This window comes from Acyrthosiphon pisum, chromosome A1 (genome assembly GCF_005508785.2).
Source record: "Acyrthosiphon pisum isolate AL4f chromosome A1, pea_aphid_22Mar2018_4r6ur, whole genome shotgun sequence".
NCBI classification, from domain to species: Eukaryota; Metazoa; Arthropoda; class Insecta; order Hemiptera; family Aphididae; genus Acyrthosiphon; species Acyrthosiphon pisum.
This window is the reverse complement of record NC_042494.1, coordinates 24,308,115-24,323,796: the sequence shown is the minus strand read 5'-3', so window position 1 is coordinate 24,323,796 and position 15,682 is coordinate 24,308,115. Positions and strand designations below refer to the sequence as shown.

Genomic DNA, 15,682 nt, shown 5'->3' with positions numbered 1-15,682 from the left:
CTACATCAATAAAACGTTAACTGAATAAGATAATATTACAGTTAAAAACAAAAATAATTAACTAGTAAAGTAAAAAAGTTAAAAAATTAAACTTTTTAACAAGTTTAAATGCCCACATTTGGAAAAATGTGCATATCGATAAGTGCAATAAAATTGAGTGAAACGCTTAAAAAAGTTACCTCCCGTTTTGATACTCCTCTCATATATTATATTATATAGTTATTAGACCTGTTTAAGGAGTTTGAATTAAATATAATGTTTATTGATTATAATAAAATATACATTATTAAATACTCAAAAAAATGAATAAATGAAACAATGAAAATGCCTCAAATTTTAACATTATATTACACAATACTCGTGTAAAGCTGTAAAATGATTAAATTACATTATGTAAGGCTTTGTGTTATTTATCAGACTTCAAAAGTTAATTTTTCGATTTATAAGTTTTGATAAAACAAATAATATAATAGTATAATATTGACATCGGAAAACTAAAAGTTATTTTCTCCGCGGGAAAAATCATTAAACGTCATCAGAAGTTTTTTTACAGCTCGATTATTAATATTTTATAAACACGCGGGTTGGTTAAGGTTATTATCCGTCAGTTCACTATAAAATATATGCTAAACTTTAACAATTCGTCTGCGGCTACAAAGTTTCAACCTCTTGCAGGTTTTCGGAGAAATTTTCAGATATTTCGAGCTATATATATTATTATTACACATACCAACCCAATTAGCGCGCGCGATGTTGCAGTACCTATCAAATTTAAAATAATATTATAATCGCAAACACAGACTAGTCGATAAATACAAAGGGAAAAAAAAAAAATATTAATAATGCGCGGAATTATTGTTTCGCGTAGTTGCATAAATTCCTCAGTAGTCAGTAGTCTAGTAATCAGTGAGAGGAGCACAATCTAATATTATTATGCACCCCCATGTCGCCTTTGAAACGCAAAACCCGAATCGAATCAAATCAATCTGCATTGGCCGTTTGCCTGACGGCTTTATTAAATGCAGGTGTAATGTGTTACGAAAGTGTGTGATCAATTGTGACGAATCGGATGAAACAAAACCACAGATGATTTAACACAATGGATTCGGCGTTCAATTTTATTTAGATTTGCACTTTTGATTTATATTGGACAGTTAAAACGAATATTACGAATATGAAATAATAGATAAGTACGAATGTATGAATGTTTTACACATGTACTTACCTATCTCGGTATAATATTATTATAGCTATAAATTATAATATAGGCTAGGTATGGTTAATAGTGAAATTAATATAAGTTTGAAATCTCGAATTTCAATATCGTCAATCGGATTATTATTTCACTAATCTTTTTCAACTATATAAGTCTTAAAATAATAATATTTCAAACAGTTGAATCTGCAGCAACTCATAAAATATGTAGCTATAGCTTATACAAGTATAAGTACGTGCTTTATATTTCAAAATATTCAAAGGTGCCAATAATCTGTAATATATTTTATATAGTATACTCGTAAAATTCTATATTTTTGTTCATTATAAAATATTTAAAATGCATAAAACGTGTTCATTAGTAATTGTTTTGTTAAATTAATTTTCATTACGGGATAGATACGCAAAAGTTACCTAAGTTACTCCGTAAGTAGGCACTTACAACAAAACGTTACGACACAAAAACTCTGACGCTCTATAATCAGATAATAGGTCGGTACATTTTACTTTGTAGATATATTTTAGATTAAACGTTTGACATTTTTTAACATTATAGTTCTAAATACAATATCTGGAATGAAACATACTGGTAAGCAGGTATCTGGGGTTTTGGCGCTCTTGTACCGATATACCTACTATTTATTTTGTTCTTACGTCGTTTTGGTGCTAAATATGTCTTCCTGCGCATCCAATTATAAACAAACACAATATTAAACAAAACGTGTACGATTGTTGCAGTTGAAGTATTAAAATATTATGGTATTATATTATAAAATATTATCGTTGCTATTATAGACACATTGATTTACGTACATATTATATTATATTAAATATTTAAATAATCAGTTGTAATGGTGTAAATTTATTTTGACGGCAACGGAGACGAGATAAAAAGGCACATCGCGAACGTATATCGCATTTACCGTCCTGGGAGAATATATAATATATATACATATTATACATACATAATACACACACTATAGGGATGATACGATTCTATTTCACGGATAAAAACTTGTGAATTGAAGAATATACCTAAGTACCATCTGCCTCCATGGAGGTGCACCGGCATCTTTTATATCGTTCGACTGTTTTATTCATTTATTCGCTATAATATATAAAATGTGGATATAAATAGTAAATATAAATTGAATTATGCATAATATTATTAAAAACTAACACCGTATGAATTCGGTATGCGCATACTTAATTTTTAATACTTCATGACTGTGTATCTTGGTCAATTGAATATTATATTATATTATTATAATTATGACACGAAGGTAGCTAACTAGGATTTCCGTCGCTCGACTTGATGACTGCCTGAACGCCTAAATTAAAAACAGCAGCACTATTATATTTAATAATTTGTGATTATTTACGGAAGTATCCTTAATAATTATTATTTGTGATTGAATGATTTCTCACAACCATTTTATTAGGGACATAATATAATATCATAGCATAAGTCGTTCACGTACCTATACTACCTATAAAATACTATGAGCAAAGGGTTGACATCATCAATGTGAGTATTGTTCAAATTATCCCTTTCTATACATGTATTATGAAATCCCGAATCGCCTCTTTGATTACTTTATGCACAGACTAAGTATATTATCATATCATATTATATGTATATTATAATATACATTCACACGTGCATATACCTACGTGTGCTTCTGAATTTAATTCTGAGCCTGATATTATTGTGTATGAATACAATAATTATTAGCGTTTACAAAGTACTTACCATTAAATTGTGTTGTTATCATTTTTTTGGATTTAAATATAAAAAGGTGGGCAAGTGGATGTCACTCTGCTGTACAGTAGGTTACAAGTGGGTCACTGTATAATGGATGGTATTCAATTTGAATTCAAAGATTTAATATCATTGTATAAGAAAAACTCTGAGCGGAGACAGTATGTCAGTCTAGGTATAAGACATATTATACCTACTTATATCTATGGTATTACAAAAAAATTGACCTATAATAAATTCCAAATTAATCATGTCTCAATATCCATTGGGTACTTATAATGGGTTATACATCAACAACAAACCTTGATACTATCATAGATATATAATAGTATACTTTAGAAGTTTCAAGTACCCACGAATAATACAATATTATACAATCACAACAAAATAACTATAATAGTTATTCTAAGGTTTTTAATATGTAATTTCGTCCAAATTTGAACTTAAAATGACTATAAAAATAAACTGTGCTTATATATATTTAGATTTTTTAGTAACAGAATTCACTACTTACGTGGAATCTAGTTTTAAATTTTCCATTCTTATCCTAATAAAACTTTATTGATATTCATAGAAAACAAAAATAAAAAAATTGAAATATGAAATTGTCCGTAAACAGCTCAAGACAAGTCAAAATATTTTGAAAATTTTATCAAGTATAAGAATTGGTAAAATAAACATTCAGTGAAATTGTCATGTATTTACAGTTATTTGTTTTTAAATTACAACAAAATAAGTAAATCGCTACATGGGAAATCGAGTGAATCCAATGTTGTAAAAATTTTAATTTTAAATTTCTCATAAAAATTTAATTTGACTTTCTTATAGACATTTTTTTTTTTTTTTTTGATAAACGTAGATAATCTTATAAGGAATCTTGTATTACATTTTAACATCTTAGATTTGAAAAGAATAATTTTTACGAATTCCTAACTTAAAATAATTTGCTAATTTTTGTGATTTTTCCATATTTTGTCAATTTTTGAACTTTAAATGCTAATAAAAAAAACTGTGACTAAGGATTTTTAATTTTTTAAACAATATTTTTAACAATATTTACTCAACACGTGAACATAATTCTTACATTTAATGCCGATGGGTATGTGCAATATTATATTAATATGTTTTTAATTTTCAATAGATTTATTACTATTATAATCGTTATAACCTCAGATACGAAATAACATACAACATAGTCTTCGAACAAGACTTTCATTCAAAATAGGTAATAAGAAAATAAGATTCCAAACGAATATAATATATTTTATAATTAAAACGTTCTATATACGTGGCACTGAAGATTATAATATGAAATTATAAAAGCGTTATCAACACAAACCAAATTTAAATTCCAATATATTTTATCGGCCATCAACGGAAATCATATTATTATAATAAAACTTTTACAATATTATAATATTATTGTTTACATAAAAACCATACTTTGCTTTTCGTGCAAACTTGATGTTAAGTTTTAATATGCACATACAGTCTACACAAATTGTATTTAAACAAACTTTTCGTTTTTAATATTGACATTCAGTAGCGTGTTATATTGATTGATTTTGTTGCCTTTGGACGGATTATGTGTCACATTCAACAGGTGAAACTTTAATAGAAAAAAAAAAGACGTTATCCACTAGATAATGTACACCTAACTCATTTTCGTCATTCGTGGTATTTTTTACAGATCAATTGTTTTGCGGAGCTGGAAAATGTATAGCTGTAGAGCACATTTGCAACGGCGTGTCGGATTGCGAATGGGGACAAGACGAACGGAATTGCGGTAAATTATCATTTTAAATAATATTTCTTGCCTCGGGAGAAAAAAAACATAAACACACAATCACACGCGTAATATTTTGAAATGTCACGAAAACGAGAAAACGCATTTTCTCGTATGTATAATGTATAATATGTATGTACCCTATGCAGTCGTGTAAAGAATACTTTCATTTTGTATTCGGAATACGCATTCAAATAAATGAGTTGAGTATTTCGAATACGTTTCGAACACATTAAAAAAATATATGTTCTGAACACTATTAGAATATATATTTTCAGTTTTTGAATGGTTGGATATTAGCGTGGGTCAACTATATATTTCATTCAAAAAGAAAAACTAAAAATTGTAAATAACTTATAATGTGCAAATGTTTAATAGAAAAATTTGTTTTGTCACGTTTTTCGAGTTCAAAATAAATATTTTTCATGAATGAAAAAACACAAAAAAATTGTTCAGAATAAGTATTCGAATAATTTTTTTCAAAAAGTATTTACAATTGTATTCGAGTAATAAAAAAGTATTTGAATATTTTTATTTGAATACATTGATTCGAATACTTTACAAGACTGATCCTATGTGTGTGTGTATATTATTATACAGTGCGACTTAGTGGCGAGATGGGAGTGCGAGGTGAAGGGATGCTGGAGCTTTATTCGCCGAACACGACGTCGTGGCGACCCGCGTGCATTCAGAGTTGGGATTCAGACCTGTCGGCCACCATAATTTGCAACATTCTTGGATACAAGTAATATCTATATGATTTCGCCCATCCCACCACCCCACACACGTTGTATATCGATTACGTAAATCGCATACAACTTCGACATGCCCCACTACTATATTAAAATAATATGCATAATATATAAGGCATATCGATTTTTCAGTATTTCTCTACAATAATATTAGGTACAGTAGACCCCTGTCGTGTCAGCCCTCGGTCAGTCCACCACTCCGGTTGATCCGACAAAAGTAATATCGCCATTTAGTATACAATATTGATATTTATAGACATTTGGATTTACCGATGTATATCGTAGGTACCTGGTACATATAAAATTCGGTCTATGAATGGTTGTAGCCATTTGGATGTGGCCGTTTTGGCGTGGCGACAATTGGACATAAAAAAAAAATCATAATCAGTCAATAAATATATCAGTAGTAAAAATTTAAAAATGAAAACACAATATCAAAAAAAGTTATAATACACCCAATAGATCAGTAAAAAGTTCTTTAAATATTTAAAGAAAAATTTAAAAATGTTAAAAACTAATAATTTAGTATTAATTGAAATTTGAATGAAAAGCAAAAGTTCCCTACTAATTATTATAATATATACAATATACATGTCATATACGTTTGTAACATTATTAATATTGTAAATTGTAATCATACCTATTATAGTATTTATATTTTATATATCGGCTTGTAGCATATAAATTATAGCTTTTGCGATAACGCAGTTCCTGATTCACACGAAAATGGATATCAACTGACACCTCGGTATTTTCATCGACAATATTATATTATAAATTACAGACTATCTTCTAAAAGCATGCTCGGTGAGAACAACAAACTTTTGGCCTCTGTTAAGTACAACCAATCAGAAGAATACTACGACGAAAACAAAATGACCGTTTACAGAGAAATCCGATACTGTCCGGATTCGTACTTGTACCCGTCTATAAGTCTCTTGTGTACCAATTTTGGTAAGTTTCTTTTTTTCATTTGATTTAATTTTTTACAATTTCATGGAAAACACCATTTAAGTAGAATAGGTACATTTGCAAAAAAACATCGATATAATAAATAATAATAACGACGGGGGTCTTCCTTATTAGATTAGTCGTACTGCAGTGTGATCTCTAAGCTTGCTCACGACTATTTTTCCTTAATTAATACATTTATTCAAATTTAGATTTTTTTAATATTTATGTAATATCATATTTTCTGGTAAGCACTTAGATTTTTGCCAAATGAAAACCGCTGTTATACGTATAGTATTATTTATTAAGTATACATTGATTTCTTTGAAAATGTTTATGTAAATAAATTAAAATTCTAACAAATACTTAATTTATAAGTTATTAACTTCAATGAATACTTGGGATATGATGATTTTAAAATTATGAAAATGAAAACTAATTATTTACAATTTTATAATTTGGGAAAAATGGCCAAGTATTATACCCACTACTTGAAATATTACATCTATTTTATATTTTATGTAAAACTATTATCAGAAATTATTCGTTTTAAATTGTATTTAGATTTTAGAACAGTAAACATGTTCAAAAAAAATTATCTGATTAACAATAATTTACAAAAAACTGTGGTTTAATAGAAGCACAGAGGTTTATAAATTATAGGTATCATTACGAAATATTCCTTAGATAGTATAAAAAAATCTAAACATTTGAAAATGCAGTCTTTAAATAGATTTGAAAATTCTAAAATCAGAATTTGAATAAATACTTACATTACTAAAGAATAAAGAAGGGTGTGATTCGCCTTGTATACGTTAGGTATACTAAAAACTTATTCGTGTTTATGTGACTTTTATACTATGTAAATTGCGTTTTGAGAGAAACAGTATAATATATAATTCCAGAACAGAGGTAGATATTAGTGGTGGGCATATCCGGATTTCACGGATTATCCAATTAATTCAATCTAACTCTAATTTGCTGATTAATGATTCATTTTATATTCTTACAAATTTAATTCTGTTACGTATTTTTCGAACAAAGATATTATTTCCGACGCATTTTCACTACCAGTGTTGTTTTGCGCTTAGCTGCAATAAAAACAATAACCCAAATATTTAAATGGTTTCATTGAGATGACAAGCACATTTTTTACTTGTAAAAATGTATTATAGATATATGGTAGTTTTCGAAAAATATTAAGCGATTTATGTTTTAGTTTTATTTTTACATTTTTTATAAAATCTGAATCTTTTATCTCCACGATCTATACAATGTATTATACGAGATTAGCCACGGTATTATAATAGTAACACCGACAGTTAAAATATATCCTACTCTTCCCCCACCACCGCTCCAAGAACTCTCAAAATAGAGTACCTATCGAGTTGGCCGATCAACTTTCTTATTCTCCATCAAAACGACACACGTCTTGTAAATTTTTGTGATTATCGCAGAGTGCGGTGTCAGACGGAGACCGCAAACTATGAATAAGAGGATCGTGGGCGGCAGACCATCACTGCCCGGCGACTGGCCATTTTTGGCCGCAATCCTCGGCGGCCCGGATGAGATATTCTACTGCGCCGGAGTGTTGATATCCGAACAGTGGGTGCTGACGGCGGCTCATTGCACTGGAGGGTAAAAACATTACAATATAATAATTATATCACACATGTTTTTCCTACAATGTAAATTACGGAATAATAAAATCACGGTGGTACATGGTGTCATCATGGTGATCGGTCCACGTGCTTTTTTAGGAGGAAAATATTGGGTGACCTATCAGAATGGACCATACAACTGGGAATGACGAGGAGACATTCTCATTCATTTTTCGGACGAAAAGTGAAAGTGGAAAAAATCATCAGACACGAGATGTACAACAACGGGCCCGTTCAGCACGATCACGATATCGCACTTTTCAAGGTATACCTATATGAATATAATATATTACCTACATCGTAATGCAACATTGTTATGGTTTTCACCGACGGGGCTACAACGGAAATCATAGGTCACCTACCTAACAATTAGAGCCATAAGTGCCGCCAATGTCGACAATAATATTATATTGATCACAGACAATAACATAATAATAATATATGTGGTACAATATTACCGTGAAGTTTCATGGAAGGCCATAAAATCGATCATTTCGCCTCGATTATTTCAACAGATTCTTTTCTATGTGTGAACACACAATGTTGTGATGGTGTTTGACATCATCAATAATAATACTGTTTAATATTTTTAAAATACGGTTTGGGAAATAATTTCTATATAATATTAGATTATAGTTAATTTATGTAACTATCTCGCAATTAGTTAAATAACTGATTTCCATTATAGGTATTGAACAGTATCATATAGACTAACCTACGCAGGTATTATCAGAAGCATAATATGGTGATACATCGGTGGGGGGGCTTAATCCCCCCAAATAAATCATTCCCCAAAACGGGAAACTTTTTCGTTGTTTGGGATCGAAGTCCCACCTCCACGCTCACATAGATGTTAAAAATGTAAGCGCCCCCTCCCCCCTAAAATTGTAATGGATTTCTGCCTATGAACAGGAGCTAGGTGTTTAGAGGATTATCAAGTCAGTGGATGAGTGAGTGTACGAGAACCAAACGGTGTGTAAATATGTATTGGTACATTATGTATATATATGTGGCAGCCATCTCTATTAAAACTGTCTAGGTATATTCTAAAACGAAATATGGTCCGTAGATGACCGACATGTTTATAAGTACCTACGTGGTTTGACAATAAAAAATGTTATGCAATAATGTAACGTTCAAACCGGCGTTTTTTTTCAGCTCAGCGAAAAGTTAACATTCCACGAGTTTTTACTTCCGGTGTGTTTACCGCCGCCAAACATGGTTCTGAAAGCAAACATCAGCTGCACAGTCATCGGATGGGGTAGACGCAATGGTCTCGAAGGTAAAATCAATCAGTTTCCTGTACGAAATAGTGTTAATATTATAGTATAAGTTCGCCATCATGAATTCGCTTTATAGCAGGTGCAGATACAAGGAAAGGGCATGGAATTAAATTATTATATTAATATTCCTTCAATTGTTTTTACTAATTGTTGTTCTTAAATAATGAGTGATCTTTTCAAAGTTCCTACTTTGTTTTTTTTTTATTTTTAGTTGAAAGTACTTTATATTGTATTATTATTTAATTGCATATATTGAATTATGTCCACAATATTAAATGCTCCCCCCCCCCCCTAATAAATAATCTGGATCCGAAGCCTGCTCTACAGTGCACATTTTAATGATGATATTATATTATTGAGACAAATCATGCAGACACACAGTTAAATATTTTTGACGATAATGTGAATTACGCACGCTTTAACAATATAAGCGTAGGTATGACTATTTACAATTTACAATAATAATTATTGATTAAATGCTATAAATTATAGTATAATATAGCTGTAACGAAAATATTAATATTAATATTATATCATATTTTATTCGATACTCGTATTTCGTATGCATAATAATATAGATATGAACATTTTGGTTAGTGAACAATAAAGCGTGAAATATCAAATTTTTATTTTTATTTTAAATGATATAGGCATTTAGTAATTAGTCTACATTACCTTGGAAGTTATAATAACCTTTAAGGTTAAAATATATTTTCAAATAAATTTTGTTATGTTTGTGCCATCAACATTTAGTGGGTTAAAGATGGTGGCGCTGTATAACGCTAAGAGAAAACTTATTATTTTTATTTTCATGTATTTTTAGTATAAAATCAATAAGTATATATTTCAAATATTCTTTCAAAATGTATTTGAAATATAAACAAGTATAATTTAAATACCAAGTATTATAAGCAAGGCTATGAATTTAATGCACTTAAAAACTATTAAATATGCATGCATATAATGCAATAATTTTTTTCATTATATTTTTTTATTAGTTGTAGATTAAATATTAGTATTGTTATTTACTGATATGATTGATATGAGTATATTACTTTTGGGCTTGACTAGTCTTGATCTTCCTGGTATAAAAGATTTATAAAAGAAATATTATGCTTGGAATAGCTTATATGTTTCTACTTAAAATTATATATTTTACCTTTAAAGTGGTTATTGTATTGTACAATCAATAATTTCTTTAGATTTTCAAACTTGAATGACCTCCTGTTTAGTGCCAACAAAGTTTTATATAAAGAAAAGGAGCGTTCTACATCTGACGAAGTTATTGGGGCAAACTTGAAATACGTCATGTCGCTACTGGTTAAATCTTCTAGTATATCCAAACCTATGTACATTTTTTTGACACTTCATATTTTTGAAATAATATACATCATTTGAAATCTTTTGTTTTTGTTGAGAGCTGTTTAATCTCGACTTCAATAGTACAAAAGTCAATAATACACGTTAAATATCCGAGTAGAAATAAAATAGTTTCCATGAAACTATACAAGTTATACTTTATACAATTAATATATTTAATATTTTAATGTCAATTTAGAACAGATTGACCGAAAAAATGTAAATATTACAAAAGAAAAGCATTTATACAAAAAAATCATTAAAACATGCAATTATATGCACTAACTATTTCATGGGTTAGGGCCTAACTCATGAAATATGCAAAAATATGCAAAATAAGATTGCGTATTTGAACTATAAATAAGTCAAAACATATTTTGGCCGAATCCATCGTATTATACAGTGTAGCAAAAAAAACATGCAAATGCATTAAATTCGCAGCCCTGATTATAAGTCTTATAAAATACCTACACAGGAGGACGCTTATATAAAATTTAATTTTAAATTAAATAGTAAAATGTCCAGTTTTAAAAAAAATAAAACTGAATAGTTGTGTAATAGTAGAATACCTACATAAAAAAAGTAAATACTCTTTTCTAAGAATACAAATTGACTGTATAGGTAGCTTTATCATTTTAAATGACATTTATATTGTTTTGAGTATAACTGTTATAGAAGTTTTAAGAATGGACTGTTTGAATGTTTGGCTTTTTGTCTAATATCGATTTCAATTAAATTGCATATTTATCATCATGATGATTGCTCGTGTATATGCCATCTAAAAAATGAACAATGAGTATTATTATTACAATACACGGTTGGCTGCGACCGCGTATAAAACCAAAAATCACAATTCCATTTGAAATTCAAATCGTGAAATTAAAGCGAATAATATAATATTGGATTATTCGTGTAGGTGTTGTGTAAGTACTTCATAATAAAATATATTATTATCATATAATTTAAATCATTATTATTATTATTATTATTATTATTATTATTACAACGATGGTCAGACTTTTCATACAATTCCATCGCGCAGTGTGATAAGTGTTTGTTGCAAGTGATTTATCACACATCATAGAATTTTTTTCACCCGTGTGATAATGTATAAAAGAATGGATTAGAATAAAATCAAATCCATTCAATGGTTTAACGCAATCCGACGAATTAAATGTATAATATTATGGGAAAAAAAATCTTCCACTATGAGGTTGTCAATGACGGATTATTCATTCCCTTTCACCTGCACTCGAATTTAAATGTCGCATCGGGTTATGCCTTTTATCTATTCAACTGCATGTTCGAAAGTTTTGGGACCAACGGCTATTGTTCGGTGGCAGATCAATAAATTTTTACTCGGATTTTTTTCCCCCACGCGAGAATATAGTTATAGTAAAAACCTCACTCCGCCACCATTGCCACCTGACTACCTACCAGAGCTGCACACGTTCCAAAGTTTCCGTAGTACTAAAAATCATGTGTTTTCATATAAATCGAGGATCGTAAATTTCGGGTTTTCCGGTAGAAATCAGATTATTTTCGTACAATATTATTTATGCACGAATATATTTTCGAGTTTGTTGTTTCCGATTAAACTTTTCGTTTTCCGATATAAATGAACCGCCTTCCAATGCGTTTCGTAAACGCATTTAATATTATATTTATATAGTACTGTTTCCGCTTTATATAAAAATAAAATTTCATATTTTCAAGGTCACGATTCCGAAGAATACATTTATTTTTTGTTATAAATAAAATAGGTGTTTTGAAATTTGAATTTAAAAAATATTATTATTCAACGATGTAGTGATGTTTAAATAATATAATATTTATTTATTAGAACATAATTAAAAAGAAACCATAAAATGGTTACATATAATACAGCATAGAAGTTTTCTTTTGTTAATAAAACCAAAAATGAAGTCACGTTTATTACTGGTAATATAAATGTAATATACAGTATAATAGTATACAAGTAGAGTGAACAAAATAATTAGCAACACTATTATAAATTAATACACTTGAATAGACTTTACAACATGTTAATAAAACATGTGTAACAGGTCACAGCCCAAAAATTACGTAGGTATAATTTATAATAATAATAATAATAATAATAATGATAAACGGTATTTATACTATGGCTGGTGTAACCTATTCGTCTTTACAGTTCACTCCCCTCGTCACAGGGTTTAGGTATGTTGTGTTATTAAATTCTAAAGCAATGGTATAAACCGTATAAAATTAAAAATAATAAATAATATTTCCACCTTGGTTCTGGTTAAAATCAAAACTTAAAAACACCATATTCTTACATTACTCCAAAACTGCACTATTGCGTGCATTTTTAATAATATACTCAATAGTTTATTATTTATGATCATTATTCAATCAGTTATAGTGTTCAAAATTCAGCATGTTGACGGTTTAAATCAATCTCCTATAAATTAGTTTACAATGTAATTATTATCTTATTGACACATTTCCATATAAATCTTCGATATAATAATTGTCAATATGATATATTTTGATAACATCCAAATTGTAGTGGCACTTATAAAGACACTAAAGTATTTTAACTGGAATAACACGATCACAAACATTATCTCACTATAATTATAATTACTTGGCTTTTTTTACTTTATTTTTTGTCAATAAAAGAAATAAAGAAACTATAAATGTGTTTCCCGTCATTTTCATGAAAAAGAAAAAAATTGTTTCTGATCTTAACTAAAAAATTGTAATTTTGCTGACACACTTTTCAGTTCTCAATCAGCCAAAAAAGTACTCACCTTTTAGGATGATATATTATTATGTTATAACTTAATATGGTTGTTACCAGCTACCTATAGAAAGTACCTAAACAGTAAATACGAGTAGTACCATTTAGGACAATAACTGAATACATATAGTATAATTATTATATAAGTCTATACGACTTACAGGGTCTATACGTATATATAAAATAACACAGCAAAATTTAAAATAAAACAAAAATACATAATATAGAGCTATTTAAAACTTCAGTAAGTACCTACATATTAGCATTCACAAATTCACAATATTATTCTACTTTAGTATTCGACCGTTGTGCGTGTGTATTTTTCATGTTATTATTCTCAAATTAATTGAATTTAGGTAAATCAATTATCGTGATCGATATCCGTAAATTCGTGTATTTTTCCCCATCCTCTTCGTCTGTGTACATAATATTATTATTATATAAACCAATTTCTCCTGTATTTTAAAATTGAAAAACGCCATCGAAGCTTACACAGTAGTATTAAGAATATTGTTATTAATATTTGACAGGATAAATATAAGTAGAGCGGCAAATCTAGAATGCAGTGAAGTCGAATTCTCTCCTTCAACATTTGCTTAACGAAGTTGATTTAAAACCTAACCGAAAATATTAAAATAATTGTTGGCGAACAATTATTTAAATCATACAGCTACCAGGCTACCTACGAATGTTTTAAGATACAATTTATAAGACAGAATTTACATTTGAAAATGTCAAAAAAATCCCAATTAACTCTGCAACGTTATTAAATAAGACGAATAATAGCGGAAAAATGAATTATTTTAACTAAATTGCACAGAGTTTAATTACAAATTATAAACGGTTTATTATGAATCTTCAAAATTTTAAATAAAAATAAGTTTGATTGTTATACTCTGTTGTATTTATTTATTTATTTATTTTTTTAATGAAATACAAAATAGGGAGTCTCCAAATTAATTTTTTGTAACTTTCGTATAGATGCCTAATTTATTTATTTTATTCATTGACACAATCAAATAAAAAAATGCAACTATGCAAAAATTATATACAAACATTTTCTAAACTGGGTATTAAAATGTTCAACAATTCCAAATTCCGGAATACATACACATTCAAATGAATCTATACGCATAACACTATTATTTAAATTAAATATATGAATTTTTCATTGCAAACAGTTTTAAAAGTTTTTGGGGCTTATCAGACATTAACAACAAGCATAATAAACTATTTTTTTAATTCCTAAATATATTTATTTATTAAATCCACGTTTTTGTGAATTATATTTTAATTGTATTCATTAATTTACTTTGATTATATGAGCTAACAATCATGAGCCATTTTTTTTTTATTATTTGTCTTGCTTGTTAACTCATAATTCAGTTTATAACAACCACTTAGAAGGACTATTGTGACATTATTATTTATTTGAAACTTATTATATTCAAATATTTGAGTACAATAATACATATTATTTATTTTATTTTATAATAAATAAAAAAGTACGTAAAACCAATTGTATTATGTTCTTTAACAGAGAAAATAAAAACAATTATTATTGAGTTTTTAATAATAAAAATAGTTTTTCAATTGGATTCAATTGGGTAGGTACCTTATCGAAGAAACTATCAAACTGATCCTAACATGGTACCTAGTTATTAAATATCCTTTTAAAAAACTAGTTTTTATTCTACTTTTTTTATAATAGTTATAAGTAATGTCATAAACTCATAACATTTTTTTGCCAGAGAAATCGAGAAATATATATTTTAAACTAAATATTTTTAAATTACTTTCCAACTGTAATTTGCTTACCATGAATATAATATAATGTTACTAATCTAACTTTTCTATTTTTATTTTTTGTGACTGGTTTTTAAAATATTTAGTACAAATATAAATATAACTACTTGATCATAAACTATTTATAATATAATTAAATTATATCAAATAACTAAGTAGGTACGGATTAATAGGTAAATAGGACGAACAATACATTTTTCTAATAATAATACCTAATATTTTCTTTATTACGGAAATAAATTCCAATTACAGTTTTTTTTTTTTTTTTTTTCTATAATAATATGTATATAATATTATATTATCTAAGTACATTTTCGGTGAT

The 15,682-nt window shown here is 28.1% G+C and overlaps 1 protein-coding gene across 1 annotated transcript in view; it reads left to right on the top strand.

Annotated features, from left to right (window-relative positions):
* The window catches only part of LOC100570053 (atrial natriuretic peptide-converting enzyme-like), a 133,302-nt gene that overhangs the window by 106,723 nt on the left and 10,897 nt on the right, over nucleotides 1-15,682 (top strand). The window contains exons 12-17 of the mRNA XM_029486831.1: nucleotides 4,668-4,763; nucleotides 5,364-5,508; nucleotides 6,300-6,469; nucleotides 7,924-8,104; nucleotides 8,227-8,392; nucleotides 9,286-9,409. Coding sequence (XP_029342691.1) covers nucleotides 4,668-4,763; nucleotides 5,364-5,508; nucleotides 6,300-6,469; nucleotides 7,924-8,104; nucleotides 8,227-8,392; nucleotides 9,286-9,409 — 882 coding nt within the window. The remainder of the gene's footprint in view (nucleotides 1-4,667; nucleotides 4,764-5,363; nucleotides 5,509-6,299; nucleotides 6,470-7,923; nucleotides 8,105-8,226; nucleotides 8,393-9,285; nucleotides 9,410-15,682) is intronic.